The sequence below is a fragment of the Acanthaster planci genome, linkage group LG03 (genome assembly GCF_054643075.1).
Source record: "Acanthaster planci isolate LZ-2023a linkage group LG03, COTS_SCS, whole genome shotgun sequence".
Lineage (NCBI taxonomy): Eukaryota > Metazoa > Echinodermata > Asteroidea > Valvatida > Acanthasteridae > Acanthaster > Acanthaster planci.
Genome location: NC_141779.1, coordinates 22,335,622 through 22,355,162, shown reverse-complemented (window position 1 = coordinate 22,355,162; position 19,541 = coordinate 22,335,622). Strand labels below are relative to the sequence as shown.

The 19,541-nt window shown below is 41.7% G+C and overlaps 1 protein-coding gene across 6 annotated transcripts in view; it reads right to left on the bottom strand.

Annotated features, from left to right (window-relative positions):
- LOC110991118 (neuron navigator 2-like) overlaps positions 1–19,541 on the bottom strand; it is a 227,197-nt gene that overhangs the window by 4,454 nt on the left and 203,202 nt on the right. For 4 of the 6 annotated variants that reach the window (XM_022256296.2, XM_022256298.2, XM_087134828.1 and 1 more), the window contains 14 exons: positions 13,252–13,513; positions 10,801–10,946; positions 9,861–9,878; positions 8,409–8,554; positions 7,771–7,921; positions 7,093–7,273; positions 6,571–6,671; positions 6,117–6,218; positions 5,495–5,663; positions 5,001–5,172; positions 4,296–4,406; positions 3,767–3,940; positions 2,781–3,096; positions 1,966–2,163 (listed from right to left, as the gene is read on the bottom strand). In XM_022256296.2, coding sequence (XP_022111988.2) covers positions 1,966–2,163; positions 2,781–3,096; positions 3,767–3,940; positions 4,296–4,406; positions 5,001–5,172; positions 5,495–5,663; positions 6,117–6,218; positions 6,571–6,671; positions 7,093–7,273; positions 7,771–7,921; positions 8,409–8,554; positions 9,861–9,878; positions 10,801–10,946; positions 13,252–13,513 — 2,247 coding nt within the window. Of the gene's footprint in view, positions 1–1,154; positions 1,238–1,965; positions 2,164–2,780; positions 3,097–3,766; positions 3,941–4,295; positions 4,407–5,000; positions 5,173–5,494; positions 5,664–6,116; positions 6,219–6,570; positions 6,672–7,092; positions 7,274–7,770; positions 7,922–8,408; positions 8,555–9,860; positions 9,879–10,800; positions 10,947–13,251; positions 13,514–19,541 lie in introns of all 6 variants that reach the window. The other 2 variants (XM_087134827.1, XM_022256297.2) reach the window with 2 other exon arrangements.

The window sequence follows — 19,541 nt, the reverse complement described above, 5'->3', positions numbered from 1 at the left end:
GTACGAGTCATGATGTTCAACATTTGCAAGCAACAAACACTGATACAATTCAACACATGCAAAAGGAAAGGTCCTGTGCATTGTATAGGTGATCGGCTCTATTGCCTTTGGAGCTGTTCCACTAGCAGCAAAATTGATTATGGTGTAGAATTGAATCACTGGTGTTGAATCCAATGCTTTAGTGAATGGCCGATGTTTCTCTTTTATCTCCACTCCATATGGCTTGTACACAACAATGCTTTAAAATACCAAGGCAACTGGGACTTTTATCTAAAGAAAAGGAACATATCAACATTTAGAAGTCTGCATTGTAAACAAGATTTAATAAACAGTTTCAAGGTTCCAGAAAAACATAGCCATCACTTCTCATTGGCAATTTCCAGAGACAGCAACCACAACAAGTCCAGTATCAAAATCACATTACAGAGAAAACCTATCCGAGCAACAAGCTTGCATACTGAACTATGCAGCATCATCTCTGATGTCAACAGACTCCTTTAAATGTACTTAGCTTTGGGGTTTGAATTTTCTCAGTTATGTTATGGTTTTTGAAATCTCACATTTAAAAAAAAAAAGAGCTGGAAAAACCAAACTGAATTGAGATAAATTGTTGCACCCAGCTTAATTCAACTGAACTGATCCGATCTGAATTGACATACAAAAGCCGACGGCGTCTGATGATAATCAAGTGACAAACCTAACTAATCTGAACAAACTCTACTGAGCTAAACCAACATTACACTCAGTGGAACTAAATGAAATCACAATGAATCACAAGAACTAAACCACATAGACTCGGCCTGAAAAGCTACTTGCACAAATAATGTACTAATACACTGAACTGAGGGCACTCGTCCAATTGAGTGGAGGTGTTAACACGGTGAATGACAGCACAAAAAATAATACTGACAGAAAACACTGAAGATTTGCGGGTAAAAAAATCTACTAGCAGAAGCTACCACAGTGAAAAGCCAGGTACACAAGCACATGCATGTACCATACAGAATTCACAAAAGTCAGTTGGAACTAGTCTACAGTGGTTAATGGCAGGAATTGTCCATTTACACAATATGCAGTTCACTCATAAGAATGATGCAGAAACGTCACATCGATCATGTGCAGAATACATCCAGCCCATCTGTGCTAGAACCTACCTACTAGGTTAAATGGTCGGGCTTGCGCAACTGCGCGGGCTGGAGTAGCCTGAGGCCTCTTGTAAATGCATTAGCATGCTCAGCTGTCAGTTGCCGTGGAGAGAGGAAGGTCAAAGGTTAGAATGAGTGCAGTGTGTTGTTATTGTGATGGGGTTAGTGTTGTGCACTATGGGCCATGATTCAGAAACCATTATGGAAGTGATTACACAACAATGTTACTTGTGTGCAGGCTTGTTCGGCCATTGTGAATCCTTTGATATCGAACACTACAAGTTGACTATTCCAGCCACTGACTTCACGGTTGCCTACAGAAAAGTTTTCCCATCGTCGGAATCCTTTACTATCAATCTGACTAACACAAATTAAGTTCATCACAACCCAGTATGTCACCATTCATCCCATTTTATATGTCCCAAACTCAAATAACTGCAGCAGGTACATTTCCAATGCATTTGCCAGACTTTAACTGGACTGGTTATGAGGATGTCTCACAGAACTTAAGATGTACATGTTTGAGTTGCAATTTCCTACATGTTCATTTGATAAAAACTGATAATTCAAATATGCCTGACGATGCTTTGTACCATTCACTCTCGACAGTTTGAAGATTTTTCGGCTGGATTTTTAGTTTTATAAAATACACCATACACTATTTGCACTTCAAATACTCTTCTTCAATTCAGCATTGCTAGAAAGGCATAGTTACTTCAAGTGCAAACTCTCAAATAAAAAAGATAAACCTTGGTTACTCTGGTTAATAGGTGCAGATTCTTCAAACCGTATTGTAATACAACTTTTGTTAAGAACTTACCAGGGGATCGCCTTCTGCATCGCTCTGGCCAGACTGTTGACCTTTCACCCCAGTGTGCATAGTGTAGCCATCAAACCCGACATCCTCAGGCCGCAGCCGTAGCAACGAGGGCCAGTCTTGGCTGCTGGTTGGTTGCCAGGGATAGCTGTCAATCACCCACTCAGCTGGGTCTTCCCATGATGCCTTGCGACCGTAGAGCTGTGCATGTCCAGAAACAAATGCACACAGTGTGACTAAATTGACATTGATAATCCAGAACATTAAGCAGAGAACACTCTAAAACATTTGCCATGCAAGCCTTCCAATCTAAAAGTTTGTAAGTTTATCCGCATTACCAGGAAGTGCCTTTTCATGGACAAGGACTACTATTCCCCCAACCCTTACATCACCACGATTGGCAGGTACGGTAATCCTTTATTGCTTTATCACTGGTACCCCAAACCATGCAGATAACAAAAAAGACATAGGAGAAACCAACTCAGCTGGAAGAGGGACAGTACAATTTCTGAGGTTTTTGTTTGTTTTTTTAAACCAGCAAGAATAAACTTTTCAGAGACTGAAAACTAATTACAAAGTGATGTCTCAGTCCTTCCTCTTCCTTTTTCAAAAATTTGACGGTATTCTAGTGTACACGTTAACCATTTCCACTGTAAATTCTGAGTACCCATTTCGAGGTTTAAGGTCTCTTTCAGGTGATCCTGAGCTATATGGACATGCACTCAAACTACTCAAAAGGTATGTGGGATCTGCACCCTGTTTTAAAGTATGTGGAAGTGAATGCTCTGTCACTTTTTTTCCACTGGCAATCTACTTACCTGTAATCCTTCCCTGACAGCCTCCAGCAAATAGGGCACGATGGAGTAGTTCCAGAGGTCTGTGAACCAGACCTGGGAGCCAGCCAAGTCAACGGGACAGGACAGGAAGAGACGGGGCCCAATGGTGACGTCGGAGGAGCTGTGAGACTCCAGGAACTTGTTGAGGTGTTGCCAGACCTTAGGGATCCAGTCGATGATCTTGTTGAGGTCGTTGTTGCGCACGTTCTCCCGGATCTCCTTCTCCACCAGCTTGCGGCGAAGGAACCGGCCCAGGAAACCTTTGACGGGCTCCATGTGGTTGGCGCACAGTACCCACCTGGAAATTCCCCCAGAAAGAAAGAAGCTTGGTCTAAAAACTGTCCAGATTTAAGTTATTGGCCTGAGTACTTCAAAACTGGGGAAAAAAGCCATCTGTGGGACTTGACCACACAACCACCTTCAATTTTTTGTATTATGGTTTTCTGAAATCAAAGCCTTTGAAATATATGGAGACTGGGAAGGATGTCTGAAGAAAATAAGGAAATTCCTTGAAGCACAAGGCTTTGCAAGGCCTTCTTTTAATTGTAATGGCATCAGTGGGAAGTTAACTGCAAGGAAGTCACCTGATCTGAGAAAGGTTGCATGCTACATTTTAGAACTAAAGTGATACTGAGCTAAAAGGTCTTCATCTCCTAATTCCAACAATTGTTTTTGGCTCATTGATATGAAGATGAAGATTTAACAGTTTTTGTTCTTTTACATTTTAAAGCCAACTCACAAGTCAGATTTCTGCCATCTGCAGGTTCAGTTTCTGAAAGTAAGGATTTGGAATTGTTCCAACTTTACTTGATCACTCAGGAAAGCTTTGGAGCTACATGAGTTGTTAACTCAGAGAATTCACTTTGGACTGGATCATTAAAAACCAAAAAGTTGCCAAGGCTGAAAATTTGGTTGTGGCTGCAGAAAACTGTATTCAAATAAAGATGGAAACTTTCTGCCTCCATTACCTGAAGTTGTGGTGAAGCTGCAGATTGGTGGAGGAGCAGGTGGCCTGGTTCATGGTACCGATGATGAATGGACATTTATGATACTTGTAACTAAGGAAGCCGTTGAAGATGTCTCCAAGGGAACCGACGTGGTGGAGGTTGTCTAAGATGATGACAGAGGGAAGGTCCGCAGAACTGTGGAAGAAACAAAATATCCAAGTTTCATTTTTTCTCTTCTTTACTTTTAGACACTGCGGTCTAATTATCAACTGTTTCTTTCTGGACGGTTGACAAACAGATGCATTACCTTGTAGTTTGGACAAATGAAAATTTGAGAATGTTTTAACAATTACTTCAACACTTATGAAAGTTTACAAGGTACAACACTGAAATGAATCATAACCTTGTCTTTATATCTACGTCGAAGAAAGAATCTGTAAGTCGCAAATAGAAATTTGAAATTGAGCAGAGTATAGGCAGACAGAGACTTAACTGGTTTGTGTATTTTCTCAAGATAGATTTTACTGTATCCATGAACAGTGAAACTCACCCTGTCTCGCATTGGTCAGCCACATTTGTGAGGTACTGTTTCAGCTCTTTGCTAGATTTGTGGTCTACGTTGAAGATGGCTATGGTCGACTCAGACGATTCCTTCCCGCTCCTGGACAAAGTGATTAAAACAAAGAGAGATACGACATAGCATAAGGGAAGACCTGGCCTGACAGTGCCAACCTTTTGGCTGCCTGTGTTTGTAATTATTCCCATCAACTTCAACAGTCCCGAATATTGCAACAGTTGGAATATTCAGGACTGCTGGGCTGAATAAAGGCCACAAAAATCCTCCAAGCAAAGAGTTCAAAACTGGCCGGTTAAAAAGACCTGCAATGCTGGAACATTCCTTGGCATTTTGGATTGTTTGGGGCGAGAGGAGGAGAATTGGATGCAATTAAGTTTGGTTGGTCAAAATGGCATTTTAAAGAAATCAAAACAGTGGCCAAAACGTACACTTGCGGAAACTGAAGAAAAAAATGTAAAAAATGAGTTAAATGCCAGGATTCTTTGGAAGAATATTGGATTTAAAATTCAGTTTGAGAACATCAAAGTGAAGTAATTTGCCATTTTGGCATATGAAAGTGACTAAATGTTGCATTTCAAACTTGGCAATACTCAGCATTGGTTGATTCTGGCTTAACCTGAAAATTAGCATCGGAATTTTTTTCCCATGACAGGGTAGTTTCCAGCCCGGAAGCCTCACCTCTGAACAATGTGATCAGCTAGCCTCTGAGCCAGGAAAGTCTTCCCCGTTCCGCTAGGTCCACATAGGATAATCCTTCGGTGCTCAAGAAGCAAGGAGATGTACCTCTGTAGGATTGGCTTAGGGATGAGTGTCTCAAAGACCAGGCGATCACAGCTATTCTGCTGTACGCCTGCAAATGAAAGGGATCGGAACTCAATCAGTTCAGGAAATCACCAATCGCAGTATTCATTATTGTTTCAGACTCAGAAATCAGCTAAGTGACCCAGGCAAGCTTGGGAATAAAGTGATTAAGACATCTACGCTACAAGCAGGAGGGTTTTTTTAAGTCCTACCTATTGCTTACAAGCTTTTGCACCATACTGAGTACAGAACTCTGCACACAATGAGCAAAGAAAATCAAGACTCAAATGATCTCTCATGTCAATGGGCTTAAGTAGGCCAAACAGCGCCCTCAATTGTAAGTGTACGAAGCCAATAGATCATGGACTCACCTTTGACATGTATCTGGATAGATGTGTTATCACCTACAAGATACCCACAGGGCAAGAGTTCTGGCGGATCCGAGTCTTTGGTTCTTGTGATCTCCCCAACGACATAACTATGTACACTCTCTGCACTGAGCCCGATGTTTGTCACGGGGTCTATTCTTAATACATACTCCTGTAAGAATGACACGGATAGGAACAGCAGTTGTTATCAAGGCGTAAATTTACTAGCTGTGTCAACAAGCACACCGGTGTTCAAGAGATTGGCCTTTGCGATATTTTCTTCTATTCTGGGTAAATTGGATTTGGTTGAGGTGCCATTGGCCAAGGTTCCAAGGTTGGATTGAGGCTGGACTGGGTCAGATTGGATTTGGTATGGTTCAAGATCCCTTAAGAAGAGTTTAGCTAGGCTGGGTTAGACGCCCTTGATGGGGGTAAGGTACGATTGACTTGACGTGGGTTTGATTGAGATGGGGCTCCACTAAAGAACTGTGGTATCCTTCAGGGGAGTGATGGGTTTAAATGGGCTATGCTGGGTTTGGGTTGGATTGAAATGGGCTTAATTTCATTGTGTTAGTTTAGGATGGATTCGGTAGGTGAAGTTGGCAACTGATGCCCCCGTACAAACCTTGAATATTCTCTTGACAACGCTGTCTAACGTGTCCCAGTTTGTCTTACTGCTGATTCCTATTGTGCCAATGAACACTTCCTGTTGTTTTGGCATGACGTTCTGTGAGTTGAAATAAAGGTATTCAATTCTTTAACAACTGCAAAATCTCAAAGAATCAGGAAAACAAACCATTCCTGTTTTTTGCATGAAATATACAGACTGCACCTCTTGGACTAAATGTTCACAAGACAGAAAATGGAAGCTAGCATAAGCAAATGCAGGAAACACAAACTCTGAGAAAGGACTGCAATTAGTTGCAAGCAATGAGATCATGTGAACATAATCCTGGAAGGGTTCAAATTGCGTCCAAATTTTGACGAGCAAGCATCTTTTACAATATCAGACATGAGGAGTTTCTGGACAGTGTTTCTGAAAAATGGAGGTTGAGAGATTGAGGAGAATTGGGCAATACCTCTGCTTGCTTGACAGCTTCAGGCAGACTGTTGACGGCAACCGTCACAATAATACGTTGACTGTTGTTTGTCATACCAGAATTGTCGTCCAGTAAAATGTCTGGAAAAAAAAGCAACCAAGAAAATTCATTCACAGTAGATAAACAAGCAAACATAGCCATCTGCCAGGCCTGTACAGAATTTGCAGCAAAAATTCACGCCAATCTCATTAAGGGAAGATTTTTGGAAGGGTGGATTGGCTAACTTAATGGCTAACTTACTCTGTTTTTCATCTGACCCATATTTGTTGAGTGGAAGAAAAATTCTTTTTTGAAGAACCATCGCAGGAAGTTTGGAATGCTGGTCATTTTCTTTATCCTGTGTGGCTTTTGGTTTCTCCCTCTGTTGGTTTCAACAGCTCAACCATCCCACCACCCTAACAAATTCTGTATCTGCAACTGCATTTAATAATCACCATGGCAGTGACGCATCGTCGTTCAGTTGAAAATGAACTGGTTAGAGTGCAACACAGCTCAACATACCTAGACTGCCGTGGTCTGAGTTCATGCTCAGCCGATGCCTGTCCAGTGAGTCTCGGCTGAGCCGCTTGGAAGATCCTAGGGAGTTGAGCGAGGCTTGGGAGGAGCTGGCATCCAGCGAGCGTTGGGCCACCACCTGCCGTTGCAGTCGTTCATTCTCCTGCTTGAGCGTGCTCAGCTCATTCTGTCAAATAAGAGAGGATGATTAAGAAAATTGGATTCCAAGACAACGATTGCAATTTTCTTATCGACCATTGATGGTTTTAAAAGTAACCAATGTCATAAAGAATTAGAATTAGAGAAAAAATCTTGACCTACGGCAACTTCCTCTGAGGCATGAAATGTGTCTTCTTAAAGCTTGTTCAGTTGTGTCTTCAACAGAAATTCCAACAATAATGCTTAACAATGTTAGAAGCATAAAAATATCCCAACAAGAACAAATAAATAGGTTGTGTTCCATTATCTATTCTTATTTACATTTTCTGAACCAAGTTCATCTAATTTTGTAGAGGTTGTCTCCTGTACTTTCTCTCATGCCATCTTAACTGAATAGCTGAAAAACATTTTATACAGTTCATTCCATCTCAATGCCAACTGCAGAGCACTGTCTTTTGAGTAGCCTACAAAACTCGCCCGTAGCCCTACAACCCTCCCACCATGACAAGCTCTCAGCCTGCCCACCTTCATCTTGCTCATGGATTCCTTCATCTGGTCCAGCTGATGCTGGGAGCTGAGTGCCTCCAGCTTGACGTCCGTCAGCTTGCTCTCTTTCTCCCTCAGCTTCCTCTTCAGGTCATTGATGGTCTCTTGGCTCTTCTCCGCGTCATAGATTCTGCGGGGGTGCCAAATCAGAGATGAAAGTATTGTAAAATCTCAGTATAAAGTCTTACACAGGGCTGTTGGTAATCCCTTCAGAACTTACGTGCACCAAATCACTGAGAGAAACCTACATTAAGTGTGAAGGTGTGAAACTCCTTGCGAAATGACACACACAAGTAAAGAATTAAAGCAGGTTTACACTGGCAGAAGCAAGTTTAGTCAGGTTAAAAACTACTTGGATGTGGCTGACAATAAGGCAGCTATCTATGGGTAATAGTTGCAGCACCAATCTTTCACTTTCATAGAGGTACATGCTCTTTCTGCACAAGGCCACAGCTACAGCCAAGTAATTTGGACAAAGTCTCCGAGCACCTGACAAAATAAATTGGTCTGGTCTTTCAAATTCTGTATGGAGCAACCAGATGTACAACTGTCATCAAGGCATATCAGCATGGTACTCAGTCTGGTATCCAACCCAAATGTAACCCAATACAACTCACGCTGACGTGGATGCAGACGATTTCAGCTGCTGGTTGGCAGGGTAACCGCCACTTTGGAAGGAACTGTTGCTTTCCAGGTCCTCCGTGTCTGTCGACGTGCCGTTCTTCTTCTTCCGACTGAAGGCAGCCCGGAAAGAACTTCGGAGCTACGAGGCAACAAACAACACAGGTGAAGAAGTCTCAATTGTGTATTTGCAAGCCATAAATTAAATAGATTACTTTCAGGGAAAAACCTCAGTTGTGTAAGAAAACAATCTAATCTACAAGAAGTCTTGACACCAAAACGCCTTCACGAAAGCCAACAACCATTCATGCCTCGTTGAAAATACCACACATTAAAAAACAAACCAACTGTAACTTGTCTCTTAACGATCAAGTAGAACAGTGATCATAACTTTGTCACGGTTAAATAAGGATAAGTGAATTTTATTAATCTATCTCAATAGAGGAATAAAATAACGTGGTGTTTTTGCTAACTAGTAACTAACCAAATCACAAATTTTGAAAACCTGGAGTGATTGAGTCTAGTTCCCTTGGCACTGTTTGCCAGGAATCTTCCTGAATCCCTTCCTAATACACCATTCTGCAGGAACAGCACTTTTTCCAATTTTTCAACTTTCAGAGAAAATCAAGCACCACGTTCATGGACAGCTGGTGCTGGATGCTGCATGCTTCTCCAATACAGGCTACTGACAGAAATCTGAAAACCAAATTCCAGAACTTTCCAGGACTTTTGAGTCGACAATTTCTGCGACAATGAATGCCGATTTCCAGAAAAGAATTATTTAGTATTACAAACTAGAAGACTGCCATATCCACCACTATTAACTGTCAAGGATAGAGTCTGTAAATTATCGCCACTCTGTTATCATTTCAAAAGCAGCCAATCAGAAACAACCCTTACATGATCTTGATTTGCATGACTTTTCAAGGCAACCTTTTTCCCAGGAATTTCACAATTTTCCATAGCTGGGGGAACCCTAAAATAGGTACTGCAAAGCCCTAGTGAGTGTTGTGCCACCGTAATAAATAGTGCCTCCTCAGCTAAGTCACTAAATAATCCATAAACATATATCATAGAAAAACATAAACTCCCATGCTACCACAAAAAATTAACACACACACAAAAAAGTTCAAATGGTGATCTGGGTCATTCTATAAATTCAGGGTCCAAAACTGTGACATTGTGGTGTCGCTGTTACTCCTGACCTGTGTAATTCGATATGGAAATATCACTGAAATTGATTTCAAACTATTTCCATTTGTTTGGCAGTTAATTTGCATAAATTAATCACTCTCAGAAATTACTGAATGTATTCTGAACTTTAAAATCACATGTCAGATGTGACACAGACACACACAAACATGGACCCCAAATTAATGGAGCATCTCCCGGTAAAACCAATGACAAAAGAACAAAAATGGGACCATGCAAGAAAAAAATAGCTATACCTTATCGCCTGATGATATCTGTGCATGGAAAGATGAATTGGTGAGCAGATGGATGGTGGGATGGGTGGATGATGGAAAGGGTGGAACAGGCAAAAGGCAAAACCAGAATTAGTGTGGAACAAAGAAACATGGACCAATGGAAATGGTGGTGGGACAAGTCACATGACACATCACATGATTGGTCAGATGACTAGTGCAACTGATCATTTTTCTTGGAGCTTTTTGGAAAGATGTAAAGTGGCGATTCAGCTGAAGAGCAACGCGCAACCAAAGGGGATGTATTAAACAAAACTGCAACTGATTACATGCAAGCACAATATTCTCTTTGCTGTTGAAGAATGAAGTCAAAAGCATGTGTGCATAATTGAAGCCAGCTGTGAGCAAGGTACAAATGCTACTAAATTTCTCAAAATCTATCAGCCAAACTGAAAACGTGGTCAATGACTGCTTCTGAATTTCAACCTAAAACTTAAAACACATAGAGTATCAACAACAGAAAATGGTGTACCAAATGGTTTCAACCAACAATGCATAAGAGACTTGATTGGCTATTGAAAACAATTGTCATGGGAACACAAAGGATTATGGGGGAAATCTAATCTAGCCCCAGGTGCTTGGCTGGGGACTTGGCTTCATGTCAAGAGTTTTTACAGTTGGAACCAAATTAAAATACTCTGATTCTGCTTCACATTGGACAGTTGATGCCTTTGTTGTGGTAAATGGAGCTGAGTTTAAGGGTCTCAACTCCAGGAACTGAACTCATGAAAACGAAGCCTGAGACCCAAGCAAGAGCCAAAGTAAGAGAATGTGGGTCCAGATTTAGAAAGAGAAGCTGTAACATGAAATTTGTCTTATTAGGGTGCTCTGAACAAACAGTTAGTCAATACAAGCATCTTCATCAGCTTGGTACTGAAGATGTACTACATAACCTTTGACCTACCCAGTGCTTCTTTTTCTTGCCGTTCTTCTTGCCGTCTGTGACCTCCGAGTCAGTGACGGCGGACCCAAAACTGGACATGCTGGTCATGGACGCTAGGCTGGACATGCTGTCAGTGGACAGCTGTCGACTGATTCGTACCTCTGGAACTGCCAAAAAAAAAACAAGAGGAAGGTTAAAAGCACAAAGCTCGCAAGGACACTGCAGCGGGGAACCGTTTGACACTGACCATTCTTGAAATAAAAGACACAATACTGGAGCAAAAACCTGTACAGTTCCACCTTTGTAATCAAGCATGTATGTATAGAACCACTTAGCAGCCATTTTGAAAAGCTACCTACATGTATTTATTATATGTATTCTTAAAGAAATTTTAATCAATTTGTTTGAAACTCAATCCTGCAGAGACTGCAACATTCAACGAGGACGATATTTCAAGCTGACAAAGGGCACTGTCCTCTAAAAGTTAATATCAGGATAATTCTTGTGCAATAAATATACAGAAGTTGTGAGATGGTTCCCGAACTGCAAAGGTCACATATCCATTATCTTTGATCTCTTCCTAATTGCAAAGAGCTAATCCATTATCTAGGTTCTTCTTCCACGAGTCCCAGTCACATTAATGATGTTCATTGACTCCTGCTGGTAGCCCTTACATCATGGAAGCATACATGTGGTATATCAACTCAGCAACGGCTGCTCAGCAACATTTATCATGTTTATATCCATATCCTCTAAAATCTCCCTTGGAATAGATGTCCTAGTTCACCACAGTTCCCATCCTCATTGTTTTCCAATATGTCAACTCCACAAACCCTGACGAATATTCTATGAAGTGCTGCACCCGTAAGTGACTACTGACGACAGACATTAATGACTCCGGTTGAAATCCAGGCAACAAGCCATTTTACACACTAAACCCATACCTGCATTTCCACCACTTCCTGCCATGTTGCATAATCTCTTATCTCCCAACACCAGAGACTGAGAATACATTACCAACAGGGGAGAATCAATTCAGTCATAAACTTTGTCCATAGTGTCACTCGAATTTTGTCCTCTCATGAAGAGTATTTTGACTGTTCTTTTTCCAACTCATTCAAATCTTATGTAACAGTAAAACCATTTATATCTGCTCTGTATTCAGGTAAGAGCGGCTCTGAAATTTAATTTAAAATTTCAAATAGCACAGGTAATCAAATAATACTTACAAAAGATGGAGCACAAACATACTGCCTTGACAAGTGATTTTTACGATGTATATTGCAAGCACCAGAATAATAAATCCAAAGACCAGAGCAAACCAGGAACACGGAAGCAAACGTTGCGCATTTACTACTATCCCATTGCTAAGTGACTACAAAAACCCCCAACTGCCATTGGTCCTATCAAATTGTTCGGTCCCACTGCAGATGTCTCCCGAAACTGTTTTCTGTGAAACGGTGACTTGGAGTAATGGGAATAATAATGTGGCAGTCCGGGGAGCACAAACTGGGATCTGTCTACAAACCTTTGGACCCCCGCGCAAACACATTAAACTTGTCTGGAGGCCGACATGCGCTGATAAAAATGTATAAACGGGCAGAGATGTCAAACCAGGCAGACATATTGGTCAAGGTCTTTGTTTTGGGGCTTGCTAAATAATGAACGTGCTGATTTACCTCAGTTTGTTCGGGATTAAACAAAGAAGCTTTTCTTTTTAACACAGTTCCAACACTAGATTTGGAGAGCTTATGCTGGGTGTTCGTATTGTCAGAAGGCCATTTCATTCTGTTTTTATGCTTTTTGATCTTGAGACAAATGAAATTAGGATCCCCACCCACAATAAGAAAACAGCTGGACTGTTTTAGGGAACAGTAAAGAGGTTAATCAGTTTAAGAGCTTTATGGCTAGACTGTGAAGCTGTTTTTATATATCAAACCTTTTATCAGCCCTGTTTGTCAGGATAAAGGTGACAAAACTGATCCATCTGATCAAAATGGATTCCATGACTTTTGGTGGGGGTAAAAAAGGGGGAAGATCTACAGACTCCTAGCTTGCTGTTTTATATTTCTTGCTCTTTCAGAGATAAATGGGGTTTGCGATGGTAATTCATGCAAGATGTTAAAACTCCTACTCATCGACACGAGCAGTGACAGACTCAGACAAAGGCTTCAACTCAGAGAGTTTAGAAACCATTACAATCTTACTCCAACTCCCAAGTATTCCTGATAAAAATACCACTGAACCTGTCCTTGTTAGTGCAATCCAAATCACACCACCTCCTCAGTTATTCACAGACAACCAAATCTGCCTCTCCTCCAAGCTATATTTTAACATATATATGTTTCAAGGCGTGATCATTTGACATAACCAAAAGTAACATCGCTTTCAAATGCTTATCCAAACTACTGAAGAATGCCCAAAGCACACAGCACCTTGCAACACTCTCTGTGCAGTCCAACGACTACTTACAGATGATGGAGTCTTTGCCCAAGGACTGTTTTCGGAGCAGTGCGCCTGGGTCTCCCCCCAGCAGCGGCTGGCCGTTGCGCTGCTGCTGCTGTTGCTGCTGGTGCTCCCCGGCGACGGCGGCTTGCTGGGTGTACTTCAGGAGCTCGATCTTGGTGCGCAGTTCCTGGAGTTCGCTGTCCTTCTGGTCGGCATCGCTTGTCAGCTGCTGGAGCCGATTGGTCATGTTCGACAGGCTCTGCTCGAAGGCTGCCACCACATGGGCCTGCATGAATAAAAAAAAGTGGAAGAGAAACAGCATAAACATACCTGCACTCCATGTGACAAATTAAAGCCCAAACCTTGGTAAAGTTATGCTTATATTGAGATGCTACATTTCAAATATGACCTCTCTCTGTCACTTTTAAAGGCTCTGACTTCATCAACTGTATCCATGTTTTTTAAACTCTTTTAAACTAAATTTGAACTTACTTGCAAGATCCAATAAAGTTATGAAGCTTATTACAGAAGTCTACAATATTTTGTTGAAAGATCAAACTTGATAACCTCTCACTGATAAAACAAAAGCATTTGGCAACTAGTGTGTGAGAAATCTTTCAAGTCATTTTTTTCTCAAAATACCACTGTTTGGCTACACAAAATCCTGAGCACTCAGACCTAATCTCTTGCAAATCTCTAAGACTGGGTTTCTTTATAATTGTTTCCATTGTTCATTTTTCACAAACCACTTCACACAAATACACATCCAAAGTTCTCTCCTTAAAGCTTCTCTCCACCATCTCACACTTTCTTTCTCCTTAGGTGACCGGCGTGTGTGAAGAACGCAAGATTCTTAACTGCTACAATCCACCCCGAGCTGAAGTACACCCCAAAACGGTGAAAGAAAGACAGGTAGTTACAAGCGGGTTCTTGCACGCGTTCCACAAGTATGCAAAGACCATACAGGCCAGAATAAATTAGTTATGCGTCCTCAGCGTGCTCTGCATCAAACGCGCATATACCTGTGCACCTGTGCAGTGAGTACCAACAAAAACATGCCCTCTTTTGTTCCGCTCGGAGTGGATAACTGTGCCAAGAGGATGATGAAGATTAATCGCGCATATTACAGAGTCTTCTTCTATGAATATATATCACTTAGGATTCCATGTCCTTCAAAATTATAATGTATCCGTGGGATATTGACGGATTTAGTGCATATCTAATTTTTTTTAACAAGCAAACATTTTTAAATTGAGGTATATACTTTTTTGTCTAGCTCCGCTGTAATTTTTTGTTGTACTTGAAAGTCAAAACAAAGATAATGTGTGTGGAGATTCTCAAGGATTTATTACCCCAGCAGTGCGGTTGTTAAAAGTGATTATTTTGGATTTTTGCCAGACTCTTAGGACAATACGTTAAAGAGTGACTGAAATGCTATTTATCAGAATCACAATAAAAAACCTGAGACGAGGGGAAAAACCTTATGCATGTCTCCAATCCTCTGCAGGGTCACCCCTTTCAGAGTAGACACAACAGAAAATCCCTCCCTCCAAAGCACTGACATATCTAGAATTCCGGCGAGACAACCTTCATGATTTTTTCCCTTCAAATCTTCGGAGAGATTTATCCTCCTCCAACAGCGACTAAGACATCGGTGGGATAAGGAATGCACAGTGCCTGATCCCTTCCTTGTCGCTCGCTGTTATCTGAGGGAATTTAGTCCTTTCATCTCCTTTGTTGCATGTGAAAAGGAATTATCGAGCCAATGCAAAGAATTTACTTTTCTGTTGCACGGTTTCTCTCAGGAGTTTTACAACAGTGTTTCAAAAAGCAGAAACGTTGTGTTGTAAAGATCCAAGCCTTTGAAAGCAAACATACAATATGTCTTTGATGCTTTGCTTATTAAGTGATTTAGTGAAGCATTAGAACAAGTGTAATTGTACTTGCATTTGTACAAATCTTTCTCCCAGATCTCTTGATAGGTGCTTAAATTTCGATAAGTCACATTTAGGTTTTTGGACAAGCATTATAAAACTTAATCAGGATTCAACAAACCTGGTGCATTTCTTAAATTCCCACTTATTTCATCTGTCATGAGCACAGATTCAGCCATTCATGCGCACCGTAACCCACACAATAGCTTTTCAAGGAAACTTAAATTTGATTTAAGACTGGGATTCCATTTTCCCCCCAAAAGGGGCTGAGGTTCAGCACCAGCTGTTGGACGAAATGAATGGGGTAAATTACAGCTCACCAGGGTGCAGTACCTGCAGCCCCCACACTGCCCTTCTAGCTCTCTCCCCCAGCCGAGTTCCCCTGCTTGGAGGGGAAAAGTGTGGCTAATTAATACTAACTGTCAGACTGCCCCAGTTCATAAAGATGATACGAACCAGAAAAACCACAAGCCCACAAGCCGGGAAGTTTTATTCTTCCCAAGAATAAACTTCAACTGCAAGTGCATTAAATCTTTTGCCCGGGCAATCACTTCTCTCGTCTTCCTTCAAAATGTCAAATAATGTACCCTGACTTGACTCCAGGCTTTACAGTTCTTCTGACCCGGGGCCAGAAGTGATAAAAATAGAGACCACTTTATTACAACCGGCTGGTCGTTCTTGGCAAATAAACATTTGGGCCCACTTCAAGGAACTATTTCACAGCAAACACTCCCCTAAAGTTTATATATTCTGTAAAAATACGGGGAATGTCTGTCACATGAAAGTATTGACTACCCCAATAAACCAAAATTAGAAGCCACTATTGCTGTGCCATTCTTTTAGTCCGCAGGTGGTATGTGCAAGTTCTACTCCTCTCTGATGTTGTGACTTATCAAACTGCACATGAGTGCTTAAAAAGCCCTGTGCGTGAGTGTAGTGAACCCTGCACTAATGGCTTCTTTTCGGATTAGTCTACGGTCTTTCTGCTCTTAGCAAATATCTATGCCCTTTGACTGCTCCGTCACATCTTTTTTCTTTGCATGTTAACTAATTAGTGCACGCTCAATATGACGTAAATAATAGTGGACTGGTTACATGGAGCCATTGTCAGCCACCGCAGAGCATCTCAAGTCTCTCCTGATTCACACCAATGCTTGGTAAAATATCCACCTTGTAGGCACAACTGCAGCTGAACTTTACACCCCATGCAATGTCTAAAGCCAATGTCAGTGTGCACTAGAAAACTAATGGACTCTGCCTTTGTCATGGGCATCATTGTGTATATTATTTACAATGAACTTATCCTGTGTAGGAAGACTACCAGCATATCCCAGGTTGACACGGCTTCATTCACCATTACCCTACCCGCAGAGCTTGCTCCATTATGCCCTGCCAAAACAGTTTCCCTTCCGCTACGGATGTCTCCTCATGTTCTTCTTTTCCTCTCTAGATTATCTGACGCTCGGATAATCTAGTCTTTTTCAAATTAACATCACCAAATACAAGGCCAGATGGCCACTCAAAATGAAGGGCAATATCAGTGGCCTGGACCAAGCACTGGAACGCAGAAGACTTGTTAGCTTAATACTAGACACCATCAGACAAAATGCTCCATCAGCCTCTCATTTCCCTAAACTAATTACGCTCTTACTTAGTGCAGAAATTATCACCTGCTACCTCCATTTCCACAGTCACACCTTTGATGTGGATTGCTAAGTGGATTAGAGGGTGTGAACTGGCTCATTGTCTGGGTTCAGTGGGTGTCTGTTGCGAACCCTAAATGGGCATTCTACCTGCTCCCAATAGCTCCATGGTGCAGGAGACACACAGCAAACCACAAGCTACAGCACTGCTTACAATGCTCTCTGCTGTTTGCATGGTTGGTTGATCTTCGTGCACAGATGGGCTATTTGCAAATGTATGCCTGCACATTCAGGGCTACAAATTCTATGCAACCTTTTTTTTTATGTCAGACACTTCAATTTTATGTGGTCCACTTGCACTTGTATAGAGACATGTACTACATGTACTGTATGTACATGTACATGTACACACAATGTGACCTGACTAGGAGTTGTTCAATTACTGGCCAGGATTTTGTCCACTTTTTGTCACCATTATGTTTGATTCAACTATTTGGTGTCATTTTTCACTCCGATTTGTAATTTTCAAGAAAATGTTAAAGACACAATTAATTCCATTGTCCAATGCAAGCAACTAGTAACAAGAACAATGCAGTGAAATCATCAGGTCATGGAATGTTCCAAATGCGCCATGAATGGACACACCTTTTATTCTACTCACATGCATTGCATTCGCTGGCATCTTGAAAGAAGTTCAACAATGTATTAACCCAAATCAACAAGCCGAGCAAAAGAGAAGTACTCTGCACAATGGCTGGCTGAACACCCAAGAATGTCACAGAACTGTCCAGCTTGTTCCTTGCTCCACGGTCACACCTCCAAGTGAATGTACAACTTCAAGCAGTGGCGCTTACAACTGCATCCACACACCACCATGGGGTGTCGTCCGGCTAATGAAGTTATTGGCAGTCTGTGGTGGGCAAGGACCCGTGGCCATTACACACTGCATCCAGGTGTCACTCTGCTCCTGCCAAGGTCACTGCACAATCATCCCATATGATGATGTGACAAGGGATGGGAGGCTGGCCTTACTCCTGCTGGTGAGGATGTGATGTGTTGATTGACCAGCTAAGCCGTTCCCTCACTCCACTGTGATCACTGACCAGACAAATCTGAAGAGTTCCTAAAATAATGACTGCGCCACCTAAAAATCTGCAAGTTTGGCGGAGCTGTGCTCACAGAAAAGGGATTTTTCTACATCTAACTCGAGATAAAAGAGGTATTTCTGGAGTCAGTCAGTTAAAAAGGGATTAGTCGCACCGTGGTCCCATAGTGGTCAATACTCTGAATGAATAAAGTCAGGGCACTAATCCACTGCTGGCTAGTCTGTGGGATTATGAGGTGACCACTGCACTGCTGATGTCCACTCCCAGGTGCAACTGCTTTTTTTTTTTAAAGAAGACCACAGCTACCAGTCTCCCAGTGCTAGACAACCACATCAATTAACACACACAGACACAAAGAGACTAGGAGTCCAGTGTGTCCATCATTGTAGCACTGTGAGACAGCTTTGGTGTCTTCATGATCTATGAGCAAAATCACTGGCAGGGTGGATCTGTCACCCAGGGCATGACACAGGTGCTACTGTCTGGCAAGATTAGCCATGAGTGGACAGAAAACTATTACTTAACCCCTTAGCCCACAGCTTACTGTCTAATAAGCCTGGCTCTGGCCCCAATCATCTCTATAAGCTGAAATCCATAACCAATTGCATCTTCTAGTAAATAAGGTCAGGCAAGAGAAATCACCCCTTTGTGACCAAGTGACTTTTGAAACTCTCAAAGAAGCTTCCTCCCAAAACTTCTGTCCAGTAAGTTCACAAAGTTGGAATCCAAATCACTACAATGTTTCCTGCTTGTGAAGAAGATGGAATATTTACCCAAAAAAATGGTATGTGTATTCTCCAGGAAAGACCTTTGATCAATAACATGCAATGGAATTTGTGGTCAAATTGCAAATGCATACAATAAATTCAAATATTTGACAGCAAAACAAAATTACAGGGTCTCGGCTAGCTGGAAACTGCTTGTGCCATGTCTAATGTGTCTGCATACACTTATACATTACATATAAGTGAGAGGACTGCATCTTTTGTGTAACAGCTCAAAGGCTGATTCCAAAGCGTTCTTTATCGCAACAGAATTGCAAAAAATAGCTAGCAAAGAAAGAACGAGTGTAAATGGTTTCATCTTTGTCAGGCATCTTTGAAGCAATTGTTCCATCCCACTCAATGTTCTTTCTTCACTAAAGCATCCTTGACAGTTTTCTTTTTAAAACTTCCCCTCTTTTTTCATAAACATTTGAGCTTTCTTTTGGCACAAAGCCATTTTGAAAAACCGAACAAAGATGAGAATGCAAAGATTTGAGCAGCATGTGAAAAGAAGGATTTAAAAAAACGAGCAGAGGGAAAGCGGAAATCCGCTCCGGCCTTAGGTAATGTCACTAATACCCCGCCCGCATGTCACACTGCGGCGCCCTCTTGTGGGTCCATGAGACTGAAGCCTGCAGCCTTGAGTTGTCACAGCACTGTCTCAGAGAACAATCCAACTTTTATACATGACTTACGACTGATGCATGGTAAATTAAAAGGGGGACAATGACTGCGACAAATCCCTCTAACACAAAAATAGCAATCTCCCAAATAGGGACCATGGCCAAAGCACCGAGGCTTACGGACTGCATGGACAGATTATTACACAAGTTGTCATTACAGTCGTCCACTTCAGTTCCAAAGAAG